Source organism: Malania oleifera, chromosome 5, assembly GCF_029873635.1.
Source record: "Malania oleifera isolate guangnan ecotype guangnan chromosome 5, ASM2987363v1, whole genome shotgun sequence".
Taxonomy (NCBI): Eukaryota; Viridiplantae; Streptophyta; class Magnoliopsida; order Santalales; family Ximeniaceae; genus Malania; species Malania oleifera.
The window spans coordinates 76,482,255-76,498,793 of NC_080421.1; the positions used below are offsets into that span (position 1 = coordinate 76,482,255).

The window sequence follows — 16,539 nt, forward strand, 5'->3', positions numbered from 1 at the left end:
TGCAAATTCTTAGCAGAAGGCATATTTTTGCTTCCACTTCATATAAGTTAGATACAGAGACCTAAGAATCTGCACATTTAACCCTTCCATGGCCTTATTTTGACAAGACTAGAGAGCTCCATGCGCAGCTTTGCCTGAATTTTTAGTTACGTTTGAATCAAATAACTAGATGTTTAATTGGTACGTAGGAATGGAATGGAATGGAATGGAATTTATCACTTGATCATGTCATATATTCCATTCAACTTGTGATTCAATTCCTTTTCCACTTTCATTCCATCCACAAACCAAACATGATGTTTAAGATGTTCATTTAGTTCAAACTAAGAATGTAGCAGGCTGATCTCTCCTTTTGCATACTTCTCTTCCATTTGGGATTCCTGTCTTACGTTGGACAGCTGGGTTGCCACAGGAGAAACATTTTTAGGCCTCACTTGGCCAGAGCTGTTGGCAGCCTTTCTCACTCCTTTGTTCTTTCTAGCCTTTTGTGCCCAACCAACAAGCCCTTGCTGTATACGCTCTTCAAATATAGCCTTTTTGAACGAAGTTCCCATCTTCATCAAATCACACAAAAAGAAAATGATAGTTATATATTTCAGTTTTCAACCCTTAAATGTTAAGGAAAATGCTTGTTCAGTGTCGAAGCTAACCTGTGTGACAATTGCATAAAGCGGTAGGGTGCTGTAACTGCAGAGGAACTGAACAAACGCCCTAAGAATGACAATTGGCATCCAAATGGAGAACAATAAATTTTCAATCAATATATAATGCGTAAAGGAAAAGAAGTATTTTAGGATTTTACCCTAAAATAAGTCTTGGGATAATATAACCAACTTTTCCCATGATGCAGGAATCAAAGCCATATTGAACCTGTAGTAGATTGAAGATTTTTACTGTAATGTTTATATATTTTATCATCCAAGAAACATGATTTATAGAAATTAACAAATGAAGAAAATATACAACATGGGATAGAAGACATGCATTGCCCTGCAGGCTCCCAGCCCATAAAAAAATTTAAAGGACTAATATGAACTGTCCCTTACCCATATCCAGAAGAAGAATGCTAGCTCAAAAGAATTTTGGAACAAGATGACATGAATGAGGAGGAGGACAATCTTGGGCCTATGGAACCAAAAGTGATTGTCTGATGGTTGAACTATCAAGTCCCCTTCAATAGCAACATGTTTCTCAGCAACTTCATGGGCTAGTTGGATAATTACATGCTCTAATTTAGTGCCAACAGCAAGTAAAAGCTACAAAAAAGAAGAAGGTAAAGTCCCCATCACATACCATACAATAACATGTTTGAAGGTTTTCATATGTATATAAAAGTGGGAAGATACAATTTTATTTAATAAATTAAAAATATATATTTATGTTCTTTTTTGGATCAATAATTTTATTTGGGGGAAGAAAATAAAAAGAAAATAAAAGGAGCAAATCCATTTTTTATTTTTGTTTTTTCCTTAATTTCAACTACTATTAAAAATTGAAAATTTTTTCTAATGATTAAAAATTAATAAAAATGAAATGTTAATGATGTGTAAATCAAAATTTTGTTCATTATTTTGATGTGTATGTATGCGTGTGTATGTGTGTGTATGTGTCATATATACTTGTTTTTTTTATGATCCAAATAAGGCCTTAACATCAAAGAGTCCAATGCAAATATAAATAAATAAATAAATATGTATGCAAATATATGTACAAATCTTTATTCATAAATTTGTTTTATGCATTTGAGAGCAGTGAAGAAATAGATTATAGGAAAATATAGATTGTATAATGGCTAAAAGTTATTCTGTATATAGTTGTATTACCTATATTAGCTAGTTAAGATATGTTAAGTTGGGGCTTATATTCAAAAAGATTATTCACTTGAAGTTTGTAAATAAATGGGAGGTTTTGTGTGGAGAGTGAGAGGGCTTAAAGAGCTCCTAAGGGTCCCTAAATCCTCTATGTATAATGCTAATATAATGTTGTATGAGGAAATTTGTTATTTCTACATGGGACCTACACACACTTGTTGTTAAGGGTTGAAACCCTAAAGCAAGTTCATCAATGATATGATGGAGATTCCGTAAAAACTTCACAGATGTAGGCACACTACCAAACCCCATTTTATTATTATTTTTCTTCCATTTGTCTTTGATTCGTATGTATATAACACTGGGGCATCTTCACAACAAGATTCTTTCTTCAAGGGGAAAGGTGGGCATAGAGGAGGAAGAAATATATAAGGAAATTGTTTCACACAAAAAAAGAATAGAAATGCATTTTGTTAGTCCTTATAAAAATTGTTTTGAGAAAACATAAGAGGTAAACACAAGATCCACATGCATTCCTCATCAAATTTTCACTTGAAACCATAAATTCATGCAAATCTATATGTAAAATACAAAAGATCTACTTATTTAATAATCCACATTACTTAAGCATCATTTAGAAAAAAAAATTTAGAAGCTATTAAGGAAACTAATAAATTCATTTTGAAATTTATAGTAACAATTTCACAATGGAACGAGGAAAATGCAAATTAAAAAGAATCATGAGGTGAGTCTTTTGATGGCAACCACATAGGCATTCATTATTCATTAAAAAAATGTAATTTGCCCAATAAAGAGGAAAAAAAATTGAATTCTATTCAACAATATGCTAGTTACTTTCAAGAAAGCACATTAATGCCTTAATGCACTATATATAATGTGACAATATGTGCATGTTCAAAAATTCAATGCCTCAATGGGTTAGTAAGACAATTTTATTATCAATTAAATAATTTGATGACACCGTCATTAACCCTTTTTTTAATCCTAAGTGTGGTTACATCATCTAATTACTACCATTTTGAATACTAGTTTGTTTATAAAGTAAAAGGTAGGTTTTTGGTCTACAAGAGTGCAAGTGATGCAAACTAACTGTTGTTTATGGTGTGACTCTTATACTTTGGATTTCATAAACAAAGAAGGAAGGAAAATATAAAGGGGCAACATAGTAGGGACTCATCAACGAGTGCCCTGTGCTTGTCGACGAGTAGATCTCAAGAGCAAAAAAATCTCAGAATTTTGGAGATACCGAGAGCAAAAAATGGCCTCGTCAACGAATGCATTGTTCTCATCGATGAGTGTCCTTCTCTAGATTGTTGAAGAATCCCCTATACTTGTCGACGAGTGCGCCTAGGCTGCGAGCTATTTTTGAATTTTGAATTTGAATTTGGGGTGGTTGGGTAATTGGGGGGAAACCTCCAAGGGACTGTTATATATGTCATTCTGGACATATATTGACAGTGAGAGTGATCATTTGAGAAGTGTATTGTGTACTTTGAGATTTCCTTAGTGAAATTCTTGTGTCATTGCTTCCGTGGATGTAGGCTTTGTGGAACCACGTAAACCTTATTGTTGTTCTTATTGTTTATCATTTTCTCGTTGTGTTTCATTTACTTGTTATATTTATTCTTCTGTACTTCATACTTATCCCTTCCATATCACAACAAATTGGTATCAGAGTGATCGTTGTTATGGCATCGGGATCGTCTTTTGCAAGATTTGACATTGTCAAATTTGATGGAACCGGAAACTTTGGTTTGTGGCAGAGGAGAGTGAAAGACATTCTTGTACAACAAGGAATGGGAAAGGCATTACTTGGTATTCAACCGGATGGAATGGATGAGGCAACATAGGGAGAATTGCAAGCAAAGGCCGCTTCTACAATACACTTGTGTTTGGCCAATGAAGTATTCTGTAGGGTGATGGAGGAGGAGTCTCCAGCGGCTATATGGTGAAAGCTAGAAAGCTAGTACATGTCCAAATCTCTTAATAATAAACTTTTTCTTAAACAACGTTTGTATTGGCTTAAGACGGTTGAAGGATCAAACTTAGATCAACATATTAATGCTTTCAACCAAATTATTAGTGATTTGATGAGAGTTGATGTTAATTTTAATGAGGATGACAAAGATTTGATATTGTTAAACTCTTTGCCCTCGACTAATACTTATGAAAATCTTGTGACCACTCTTACATGAGGAAAAGAAACTCTTGATCTTAAAGAGGTAACAAGTGCTTTATTGAATTGTCATCAAAGGTTGAAAATATGTGATGAAGGAGAAGGACTTGTGGTAAAGGGTAATAATGAGCGAGAAAAAGGAAAATCCAAACATGGATCAAGTCGAAAAGCCTGAAATCAATCCAAGAAGAAGAAAGAAACCTAGTGTTACAAATGTGGTAAAAAAGGGCATGTGAAACCGGAGTGTTCAGATTGGAAGAAGGGAAATTATGAAAAACATGAGGGTAATTTAAAATTTGTGAATGTTTTTCAAGAAGGAGGTTTAGCGTGTAGTGATGGTGATGTTCTATTAGTTTCACTAGGGTAGAAAAATCTAATAGACTCTTGGATACTTGACTCGACATGTTCTTATCACATGACTCCGAACAAGGAGTGGTTCAGCACTTACAGGTTAGTGAATTTTTGATTAGTTCTTATGAGTAATGATGCTTCTTGCAAGATCATTGGCATAAGAAATGTAAAGATAAAAAAGTTTGATGGTTCTGTAAGAACGTTGTGTAATGTAAGACATATACCAGAGTTAAGGAAGAGTTTGATATCACTCGGTACTTTGGATTGTAATGGTTTAAATCCAAAGGTGGAGTTCTAACGGTATGGATAGGTAATGTGACTATAATGAAAGGGCAAAAACTAGATGAGAAATCTACACATTGCAGGGAACTGCCATTCTAGGAGGAGGTGTAGCTGTAAATGTTGAATTAGATGAGACTGTCTTGTGGCATATGCGTCTTGGGCATATGAGGGAACACGACATGAAGGAACTACACAAGAGGAAACTATTGAAGGGCTTGAAATCATGTTAGCTGGAATTTTGTAGGATTTGTGTTCATGGAAAACAGAACAAGGCAAAGTTCAGACTAGTTATACACAAGACAAAGGGTATTCTTGATTATGTGTATTCAAATTTTTGGGGTTCGGTTAGAGTTGGATCAAAGGGTGGACATGTATTATGTGAGTTTTATTGATGATTACTCACCGATGATCTGGGTTTACTTCATGAATCATAAATTAGATACGCTTGTCAAGTTTAAGATTTGGAAGGTTGAAGTGGAAAACCTGACAGGGAGGAGAATCAAATACTTAAGGTCAGATAATGGTACCGAGAATGCTTATTCTCAGTTTATGGAGTTTTGTGCGGAGTAGGGTATCAAGAGACACTTTATAGTTCACCAGACACCTCAGCAAAATGGTGTGGCAGAATGGATGAACCAGACTCTTTCTAAAAGGGCTCAGTGTTTTAGATTAAATATAGGGCTACCAAAGAACTTCTGGGCTGACGCAGTGAGTATGACTTGTTTTTTGATAAACCAATTCACCAAGGGCATCACTAGAAGGTAGAGTGGCAGAAGAGGTTTGGATAGGAAATGTAGTAGACTACTCCATATTGAAGGTATTCAGGTGTCTAACATATGTTCACGTATATGGTGAGGAGAGGTATAAGCTTGACCCAAAGTCTTATCGTTGCATCTTTTTGGGATATCCAGAGGGTATAAAGGGGTACAAGCTATGGGACTCAGTGGAAAACAAGGTGGTGATCAGTAGGAATGTAGTCTTTGATGAGAAGGCTATAGTGAAGCGTACTCAAGAGTGTGATGAACAAAAAAAGGAGCTAGAAAGCTGGGGCAGTGATGAACATGTTGTGTAGGTGGAGTTGGAAGATCAGGGCAATGGAAATGATCATGGTCCTATGGTTGTAGGGAGCTCTAGCTCGGGAAACTAGCAAGTCGATGATATTCCTATACGGAAATCCAAATGCACTATCAGACCTCCACCAAGGTATGGATTTGAAGAGTTAGTATCTTATGCTTTCCTTACTACTTGCGATGATCCAACTATATTTCAAGAGGCAGTGCACGACTAGGAGAAAGATAGGTGGATGTGTGCAACAATTAAAGAGATGGAATCACTACATAAGAACCAAACTTAGGATTTAGTGGAGCTTCCAGATGGGAAGAGACCGATAGGTTGCAAATGGGTACATAGGAAGAAGGAGGCAATTTTAGAAAAGGAAGGTGAGAAATTCAAGGCAAGGTTGGTGACAAAAGGATACTCACAAAATAAGGAGATAGATTATGATGAGATCTTCTTTCCAGTGGTCTGACATACTTCTATCATAATTGTATTGGGATTGGTAGCCCATTATGATCTTCATTTGGAACAAATGGACGTGAAGATTGTGTTTTTTCACGGTGACTTGGAGGAACAAATCTACATGGTACAGTAAGAGAGATTCATTGAACTGGGAAAAAAAAATTTAGATTACAGGTTGAAGAAATCTCTTTATGGGCTAAAACAGTCTCCAAAGCAATGGTATAAACGATTTGATTCTTACATGATCAAAATTGGCTACAAGAGGTGTAAGTATGATTACTACATATATGTGAACAAGCTTGAGGATGGTTCTCTTATTTTCTTATTATTGTAGATCGATGATATGTTGATAGCTGCAAAAGATTTAACTAAGGTGAATCAATTAAAGGACCTGTTGTATAAGGAATTTGACATAAAGGATCTTGGCTCGGCCAAGAAAATACTTGCGATGGAGATTCGCCGTGACAGAATTACAGGGAGATTATGGCTATCTTAGGGCGGTTATGTACTAAAGGTATTAGCAAGGTTTAACATGGTTGATGCAAGACCGATATGTACACCTTTAGCGAATCATTTTAAGCTGTCTACTATAGATTGCCCAAGTACGGATGAGGACATTCGGGACATGTCAAAGTCCCCTATGCGAGTGTTGTGGGGAGTTTAATGTATGTCATTGTAATGCCCTAGAAAATTATATATGAAAGTGTAAAAAAAAAAAAAAAAAAAAAAATTAGTAATTAATTAATTATTGAACTGAATTAATTAATTAAAAATTATTAAATTTAATTTATTAAATAAATAAAATTATAGATACACACACACACACACACACACACACACACATATATATAAGCATATGCTCTCAGGAAGCTAGAGACTTCCTGAGAGATTAAAATCATCTTCTTTCCCCACTTCACGCCTTCTCTCTCTCTCTCTCTCTCTCTCCTCATTTTCTCGGCGAATACTCGGCCAATTGAAGAATGGAAAATACCCTTGGATTCCATTCTCGGTCACTAACATTTTAATCAGAGTGGATTCGTGATTAGGTCGTCATAGGCACCACTCCTGAGATAAGGTAAACTCTATCCCTTTCCTCAATTCTCTCAAATTTTCAGCCAATTTGACGATCGGACACCACCGCAGGGTCCCAGCTGCGATTCTGAGCAAGTTAATCGGAGCAGATTTTTAATTTGGGGATCTAGGCACCACTCTAAGGTAAAGGTGAGGAGTACAAATTATGTCATTTATTTTGGAATTCAACTGGTTTAATTATAATATGTGATTATTAAATTGGAGTATTTAATTATATTAGATTTTTGAAAATATTCCTGAGATTAAATTAAACTGCAGGATTGGGTAATATTAGATTTTTGCAAATATTCGTGGGATTAAATTAAACTGCAGGATTGGATTATATTAGAGTTTTGGGGAATATTTTGGAATTAAGTTAAACTGTAGGGATTTGATTAAATAGATTTTTGAGGAATATTTTTGAATTAGATTAAACTGTTGGGATTTGATCATATTGGTGTTTTTAAATATGTTAGAAATTAAATTTAAATATGGGAAAAAGATCAAACCCGTGTTTTTAGAATTTAATCGGTTAATGGGAGCGTGTGAGCTTAAGAATATTAAGATAATTGTAATTATGTGGTCGAGTTAATTGAACTGGGGAAATGTGATTTCAGGGTTTTAAGCTTCGAAATGCCGCAGGCATGGGTTTTAGGATTTTCATAGGAATTCTCTCAGTAAGCACGTAAGGGGGATAAATTATAACAAATATTTTTGGAAAAAAAATAACTAATTGGAATTAAGTATATGTGAAATTGTGAATACTGTTTATGTTTTGGAAAAACAATGATATTGATATTTTCCCTGTGATCATTATATTATGATTATCAGTTAAAAATTGTGTGGCATGAGAAATAAGAAATAACAATTTTATTTTGGATTGTGGTTGATATTGAAATATGTGATAATATGAGATACCGAGATATGTTTTTATTCAGATATGAAGATATGGGAAACCCAGTTATGTTATATATATATATGTGATGATATGAGATTTATATACATATGTACTTTTACTAAGGAATGATTAAAATATGATATACAAATATGTTTTTACTGGGAAATGATGATATACGAGATATACAACAATGTTTTACAGAAACGATGAAATGAGAAATGCATATATATTTTATACTGAAATGATGATATGTGAAATACATAGAGCTATTTTATATAGAAATGTTGAACAAAGAATTATACAGAAATGATGAAATGTGAACATAGAAATGTGGAAATGAAAACCCTGATGGACCATAGTATATAGAGCACGGTACCATTGCCAGTATTTGTGATTAGTGCAACCACACATCTGGTACAGAGTGTGGCGAGACAATCGATTGGGCCTGTGAAGGGTTGTGTTACCCCTTGGGGTTTGGACCAGGATTGGGTAGGCCAATCGTACTACATATGTGTTCCCTGTTTTGATCTAACCGGGTAGGCCAATCACAGTTAGGTTCAGCCTTCGTGCCACACAACCCGGTCATGTGAGGTGAATACATGACGATGTGCATATCCATAGGTTGGTTTCTCATTACAGACGCGATAATATGTAGCCATGAGCTACAAACGTGACGTGTATTATATACTAGTGTATGCTTATGAGCTAGAAAATGTTTATGAAAAGTGAAAAGTGAAATGAACAGTTATGCGTTACAGACGCATTGTGCTATATGCTGGTGGATACCCATGGGCTAGAATGTGATTATGAATATGAGAAATGAAAGACTACGTATATGATATAAGAAATGAATGATTATATGTATGATATGAGATATGAAAGCTTATGTATATGAATATGAAAGTGATATGAAAGTTTATGACACTATGTTTTATATATATGACTATGAGTACATATTGGTATATTTTCTCAATTGTTATAATTATTTAAATGAATGTGATGATATATTAAAACTCATGTGCCACACGCTGTCAATAATTTATTTCATCTTACTAAGAGGTGTCTCACCTAGAATCTAAACATTTTAGGAAACCAAGAAAGGCTAACAGAGAGAGCTCTGAGGTAGAGGAGACTATTGTACCTTGGGATTTAGGGTAAGTGTTAGAGTTGGGATATGCTGTGTAACCCCTAGAGTACCTCTCGACTTTTGGGGATGTACATGTATATGTGTGTGGAGATTATAGCACTCTGGTATTGTATTGTATTTTGGACCTAGACACAGTATGTATTCCGCTGCGTGGATAGTAGGTTTGATGGACTGATTACCCGAAACCCACTTCGGGTTGAGTTATGTATGATATATGGTATCAGAGTTATTTGACATATGATTGATTATTATTGTTGTTTATTGAAAAAAAATGGTAGATAAATCAGGTCATCACAGTCATGGTGCGTATGAGGCTAGATTTGACTAGGTAAGTTTCTATCCAATCCATGAAGGCAGCATTGGGAAGTTGTCAAATGGATACTCAGATATTTATGGGGTACATTAGGATATGACATCATGTTCGGCAAGAAATAGGGTTGTCCTTCAGTTATGGGGTTTGTTGATGCTAATTATGTTGTAGATATGGATGACATAAGGTCTACAACGAGATACGTATTTACCTTTGTAGGAGGACTAGTATATTGGAAATTCATGGTATATTCTTTGGTAGCATTATCCATGACTGAGGTGGAATATATGGCAGTTGCCGAAACTGCAAAAGAAGCTTTATGGCTTACCAGTTTAGTTAGAGAGCTGGGGTTACATCAACATGGAGTGATGCTACATTGTGATAGTCAGAGTGCGATTTATTTGACGAAGAATCATATATACCATGCTAGAACGAAGCATATTGATATGAGGTTCCACAGGGTTCGGGAATTGATTGCTTCAGGTGAGGTTGTGTTGGAGAAAGTTCACACGTCTAAAAATGCAATGGATATTCTAACGAAATCAGTAACTTCTAAGAAGTTCAAGAATTGCTTGGACTTATTCCATGTCTCCAATTGATAAAAGGGAGACAAACCCAACGGAGCATTTTCAAGTTCAATATGGAGCTGTTAGACATGTTTTTCGGGATTCTCTTAAGGGATCGCCAAGGCGGAGATTGTTGTTTATGGTGTGGCTCTTATACTTTGGATTTCATAAATAAAGAAGGAAGAAAAACATAAAGGGGCAACACAGCAGGGACTCGTTGACGAGCGCCCTGTGCTCGTCGACGAGTAGATCTTGAGAACAGAAAAATATTATAGTTCTGGAGATATCGAGAGCAAACAATGAGCTCGTCGACGAATGCCCTGTTCTAGTTGACGAGTGTCCTTCTCTGGATCATCAACAAATCCCTTGTGCTCGTTGAAAAGTGGGCCTAAGCTGCAAGGAGTTTTTTGAATTTAGAATGTGAACGTTGGGTAATTAAGGGGAAATCTCCGAGGGACTGTTATATATATATATATATCATTCTGGGCATGTATTGATAATGAGAGTGATCATTTGAGAAGTGTGTTGTGTACTTTGAGATTTCCTTAGTGAAATTCTGGTGCCATTGCTTTTGTGGATGTAGGCTTTGCTGAACCACGTAAATCTTGTTGTTGTTCTTATTATTTATCATTTTGTGGTTGTGTATCATATTCTTGTTATATTTATTCTGTTGTGCTTCATACTTATCACATCCATATAACAACACTAACCCCATTGGCATGATATTCTCTGCTTTGGGGAATGTTTACTCCTTATGGCTTCAAAATGCATCATATTGGGGAAAAGAACCCAAACCACATAGAAGGCCTTCCCCCTTAGCTTTCCTAGCCTATATAGAACAATTACCTCTTCTTTCGTTGGAGCTTGTTAGGCAAAGAAACCATGGTTACACTTATCCCTCCTTATGAGGCTCATTGTCCTTAATAATAGCACACCTCAAGACAAGGTTCAAGACTCCAATACTAATTAAAACAAACTAGCCCTACCAGTAGGATATTGTTTTCTTTAGAGAGTGGTTACTCATAATGGATTTAAAATATATACCAACCTACATAAGAGGCCCTCCCTTTTAGCCTTCCCACCCAATAATTCCTTCATCCCTTATTGAAACCTATTAGGAAAAGCCATGGGCATGCTAGGCCTAGTATGTGGATTAGGTCCTCTTCCCCAACTTGATGCATTTTTATGTAGTGAGGGGGAACCATTCCCTAAAGCAAACAATATCATGATTGTGGGGCCATTTTGCATCAATTGGTATTAGAACTTAAAACCTTGCTTGGTGGTAATGGGGGCCACTCCTAAGAAAAGAACGAGCCTTGTGATGAGAGGTGAGTATGCTTGTTGTAGACACCCCATTTTTACCCAGACCCCATATTATTATTATTATTATTTTTTATAATATCATTATTATTTTGCCATTATTATTATTATTTTTATTACTATTATTATTATTATTATTATTAGTACTTTTATTTTCTTTATTTTATTGATTACTATTATTATTATTATTATTATTATTATTATTATTATTATTACTATTATTATTAATAAAATTATTATTAAATATTGTTATTACTTTATTATCATTATTACTTTTACTATTATTATTATTAGTAGCATTATTATTATATTTACTATTATTATTATTATTACTATTACTATTTTGCTATCATTATTATCTTTAGTATTTTTATTATCATTATTATTATTATTATTATTATTATTTTTATTATTATATTTATTATTATTATTATTATTATTTCTATTATCCTTATTATTATTTTTACTGTCATTATAATTATTTTTATTATCTTACTTTATTATTATTATTATTATTATTATTATTATTATTATTATTATTCTACAACTGTTATCATTATTATTATTATTATTATTATTATTATGGAATGTGGGTATTAGGGTTTTAAGTGGGAGAGCCTATTTATAGGCTCTTTCAGCCGAGCCAAGGGGGGGGGGGGGGGGGGGGGGGGGGGGGCGCTGCACAGCAGCACGGAAAGCAAGCCAAGAAAATTTTTTTTTTTTTCTTCTTCTTCTTCCTGTTCCAGCCAAGGCAAGACCTCCCTGCTCTCCTTGGCTCTCTCAGCCATCCTCCACGGCAACCATTGCTGCCTCTCTCGCTGCTCCAGACTCGCTGCAACAGCAGCGACTCCCCGGCAACCACCACAAAACTCACGGCTTTCCCACACCAGCGCAGCAACTCACCTTCACATCGCACAGATCCGGCACGGCGTTACCGTCGCCGTTGGCTACACCCCATTCCGAACCAGCTGCGAAGCTCACGGCCTGCACCACCCTCTTCTACACAGCCGAGCCAACCCCCGGGCAAGCCATCGCTGTCGTCTCCCACGATCACAACAGAACAGCTGTGCCCGAGGCCAGCCTCCTGCTGGTTCTGCTGCCATTACTCCCTCTCCGGCCACAGCCCATACTTCCGCAATCCTCCCAGCCTCCTGCCGAGACCATTCTCAGCTCTCTTCACGCCGCCAGCAGCAGCGGCCACCAGCACTAGCTCCAGCTCCAGCCGAGGCTGTCTCCGGCCTCTCCACTCAAACGCCGTGAAGCCCCCCCTCCAACTCCGGCATTCTCCACCGCCATCCGCTCCCCGCACAGTAAGTCTCCTTTACTGTCACATACATGCACACACACACCTTATGTTTTAAGTTTAAATTTTTCTTTATTTTATCCTTTATATGTATATTAAAATTGTTATTGAAGGTTTTTTTTATGTTGATCATATTGTTATTATTATTTGTATATTGTTATTAGTAAATTGCTTGGATATTATTATTGCCATTATATTAATTGTATTAACGTTATTATATTGATTTTACTTGTGTTGTATTAATTGTTGTATTATTGTTATTATAGAATTTTTATTGTAAGAACTTGTTCTAATATTTAAAGTTTAAATTTTTATCATATTTGTTACATATATAATATTGTGGTGAGATCTCTAATGTTATAATAATTGTTCTAATAGCTTATATTCATGTTTATATTTTTTCTTGTTGTATTTATTATTAATAAATTTATTACTATTATGAAATATTAATCGTCAGAGTTTGTGTAAAGGTCATATATTTGTATTCGTTGTACATATTAAATATTTAATATTATTGTATAATTGTTGTTGTATTTGTTTTAATATTAAATATTCATGATTAGGGTTTTTGTTGTTATATTCACGTTGTGGGTTTTTATTATTGTTATAGCAATCTTAAGTGTTTGATTTTCATATTTAGGATTTTTTTTTTGTCATTATTTTATGTTTAATATTTGTGTAATTAGGGTAGTTTTTTTTTTTTTTTAATTGTTGTACTTATTTGTTTAACATTGATATTCATGTTTGTATCTTTTGTAGTATTTATGATTATATTTGTAGAATTTTCTTGTTAAACTTTTACTGTTATAGGATTTTTAATATTTGTTAAGTTGATATCCATGTTTGTATTTTGGCTATGTGTATTATTTAATAATCATTGTTGTCATTGCAAAATTGTTATGGTTAAAATATGTCTTAATATTTAATTTTAAACTTTTGTGGTATCCATTGTAAATGTTAAATGATGTATTATCAAGGTAGGAATTTTACATGTTTAGTAGTAAGGTAATATTACATATTTAGTAAATTAGGATCTTAAGCTTGGTGTTTTATTGATATTATATGTCAATTAATAATTTTAGTTATATGTATATCACATATTAGCATATTGGTAAATATTACATTTTTAGCATTTTTGTATTTTTTTTAATATTATATATTTAGTGATTTAGGGTTTAATGGATATTATAGGTTTAGTAAATTAGCATTTTAATCGCATGTTTAGCATCAATTATTTTTTTTAGTATATTAATATAGTTAGTATTAATTATTAGTATCCTAGTATTTTTAGTATCAGCTATTTTTAGTATATAAATATGTTTAGTATTAATCATTATTAGAATCTTACTATATTTAGTATTAAGTATCCTTAATATATTAATATATATAGTATTTAGTTACTTATTTTGACATTCATAATATGTTAGTAGGTATGTGAGGCTTATTATTCTATTACCATATATTAAAAACCTCCCATGTTAGTATTTTCCTATAAAAATTTTATATATAATTTCAAAATTTTGGGAGTGTATTTTCTTAATTATTATCCCTATGATTTTATTGCGGGGGGGTATTAGCCTTCGGGCTTCACATACTTTTAAGCTCTGAGGGATATATATATATGTATATATTTATTTATTTATTTATTTATTTTTTTACATGTATTTATAAATTCATAAAAAGGAGTAATTTAAAGAATTATTAGATTAACTTAGGGATAATTTCAAATTAATTAGGTACCGTTCGTAAGAACGGGCGCGTAGGAGGTGCTCGTACCTTCCCCTCGTGTAACCGAACTCCCGACCCCAACTCTGGTAATGTAGACCGATTCTACCCCTAACGGGGTAGTAATCATGTGTTCTAACCGCACTAAAGGTTAGTGGCGACTCCGACATTCCATGTTTTTCCATGAAAATATTAAAATAATTTTTGATTTCTCCGCCAGGGGCACACGCGCTCCCGGGACGTCGCGACACTTGTGATTTTTGCTCAATATGATCCACAAACATTTCCTTGATAAATTTAAATAATCTCAAATATTAACCTAACATAATCCTTGATTTATTCATCAATACATTATTAATCGGAGCAATAACCTATCATGATCAAGTATTGAGGGTTCTCTTATCTCAAAAAATCTAAAAGGACTCTATTGCCCTGATTATAAGCTACACCATCGGGTTCAATTCAGCTATTTCCTATCTTAGTTGTTTTACCTTTCCTTATATTATTAGCACCATGGAGCCCTTACCTAGGTTGAGATGCGAAATAACTTGAACCAAATGTTTAAACTATTACATATTGAGCCCATTCATGTATATAAGCCTCCACTCATCCACTTTAGTTTTTTTCCCTAATGTACGAACACTTTCACAAGTGAAAAACTTTGCTATCTCTCTCTCACAAATGAAAAGTTCTAATAGTTGCTTAAGTGAGTCTTACATCTATGTTTTGAGTGCTTCAGATTCCATTCCATATGCCTTCAAATAAATCTTATGAGTCATGTTTTAACTCCTTTCATATTCATCTACTATAATCAATGATCCTTATTGGCCTTGGTGACACCTTTTTCCCCCAACTATCAACATGTTAGGAGATTTAGCTTTTACATATTGACTTAATGATGTTACTTGCAACGAGTTATGAACAATTTGTGAGGTAAGTAGAGTCTACCACCAATTTGTGGGCCCAACATCAAAGGAATAATAAGAAAAAAGGGAGACGATTGAAGAAAGGTAGTAAATGGTGTAAATTTGGTAAAAAAGGGGTGGCAGTTGTTATTACTATCATATCGCACATTATTATTACTGTTCCGCACAATACTATTATCGAACCATACAATACTACTACTATATCACACAACACTACTATCGTACCACACAGTACTACTATAGTACCACACAGTACTACTACAATACTCGTATTTTGATTATAAATAGGTTCATCCCATCTCATTTCAATCATCCCCTAAAACTTAGAATTCCTTGTATTTTGAAGGCTTGTTAGCCAATTTTGTGTTTGAGTGTGGAGAGAGAATTTGAGAGTGTTTTTTTTTTTTTGGTATTCTCCTCATTTGAATTAGTGAATCGCTTCTAGCTTCTCTGTGGTTTTTCTCTCCAAATTGGAGAGTTTTCCACATAAAATTCTTGGTGTTGTATTTGTGTGGCTTGTTCCTAGTTACCTTTTCTCTATATCAATTCGATCTTGAATTGGATATAAATAAGTGGTATCAGATAAAGCTGAATCTGTATACGTTACTATTCATGTATAAGGATATTGTTCAACCACGCTCCCAACAATTGGTATTAGAGCCATATATTTAATTTAGAGAAAGATGGCAAGCGAAGGCAGAAATACAAGCGATTCCAAAGCTACAACCACTACAGTTTCAAACACAAAGTTTGAATTTGAAAAATTTGATGGAAGTAATAGCTTTGGAATGTGGCAATGTGAAGTTATGGATGTCCTTAATCAACAAGGACTAGAAATAACGTTGAAAGATAAACCTGATGACATGAAGGAGGTTGATTGGAAGCAATGGAATTGAATAGCTTGCAGGACGATCTGGCCATTCCTTGTGAAAGATGTCAAGTATGCCGCCATGAGAGAAAACATAGCGAAGAAGCTATGGCAGAAGTTGGAAGACAAATACATGATGAAGAGCATCCAAAATAGGTTGCATTTGAAAAAGAAGCTTTTTTGATTCCAATATAAGGATGGTATGTCTATGATCGATCATTTGAATGTTATGAAAAAATTTCTCGT

General features: G+C 34.3%; 1 protein-coding gene across 1 annotated transcript in view; it reads right to left on the bottom strand.

The window, feature by feature from the left end:
- Positions 1-798: 798 nt before the first annotated feature.
- LOC131155510 (MLO-like protein 1) overlaps positions 799-16,539 on the bottom strand; it is a 71,118-nt gene continuing 55,377 nt past the window's right edge. The window contains exons 11-12 of the mRNA XM_058108708.1: positions 1,047-1,256; positions 799-870 (exon numbers count right to left, since the gene is read on the bottom strand). Coding sequence (XP_057964691.1) covers positions 799-870; positions 1,047-1,256 — 282 coding nt within the window. The remainder of the gene's footprint in view (positions 871-1,046; positions 1,257-16,539) is intronic.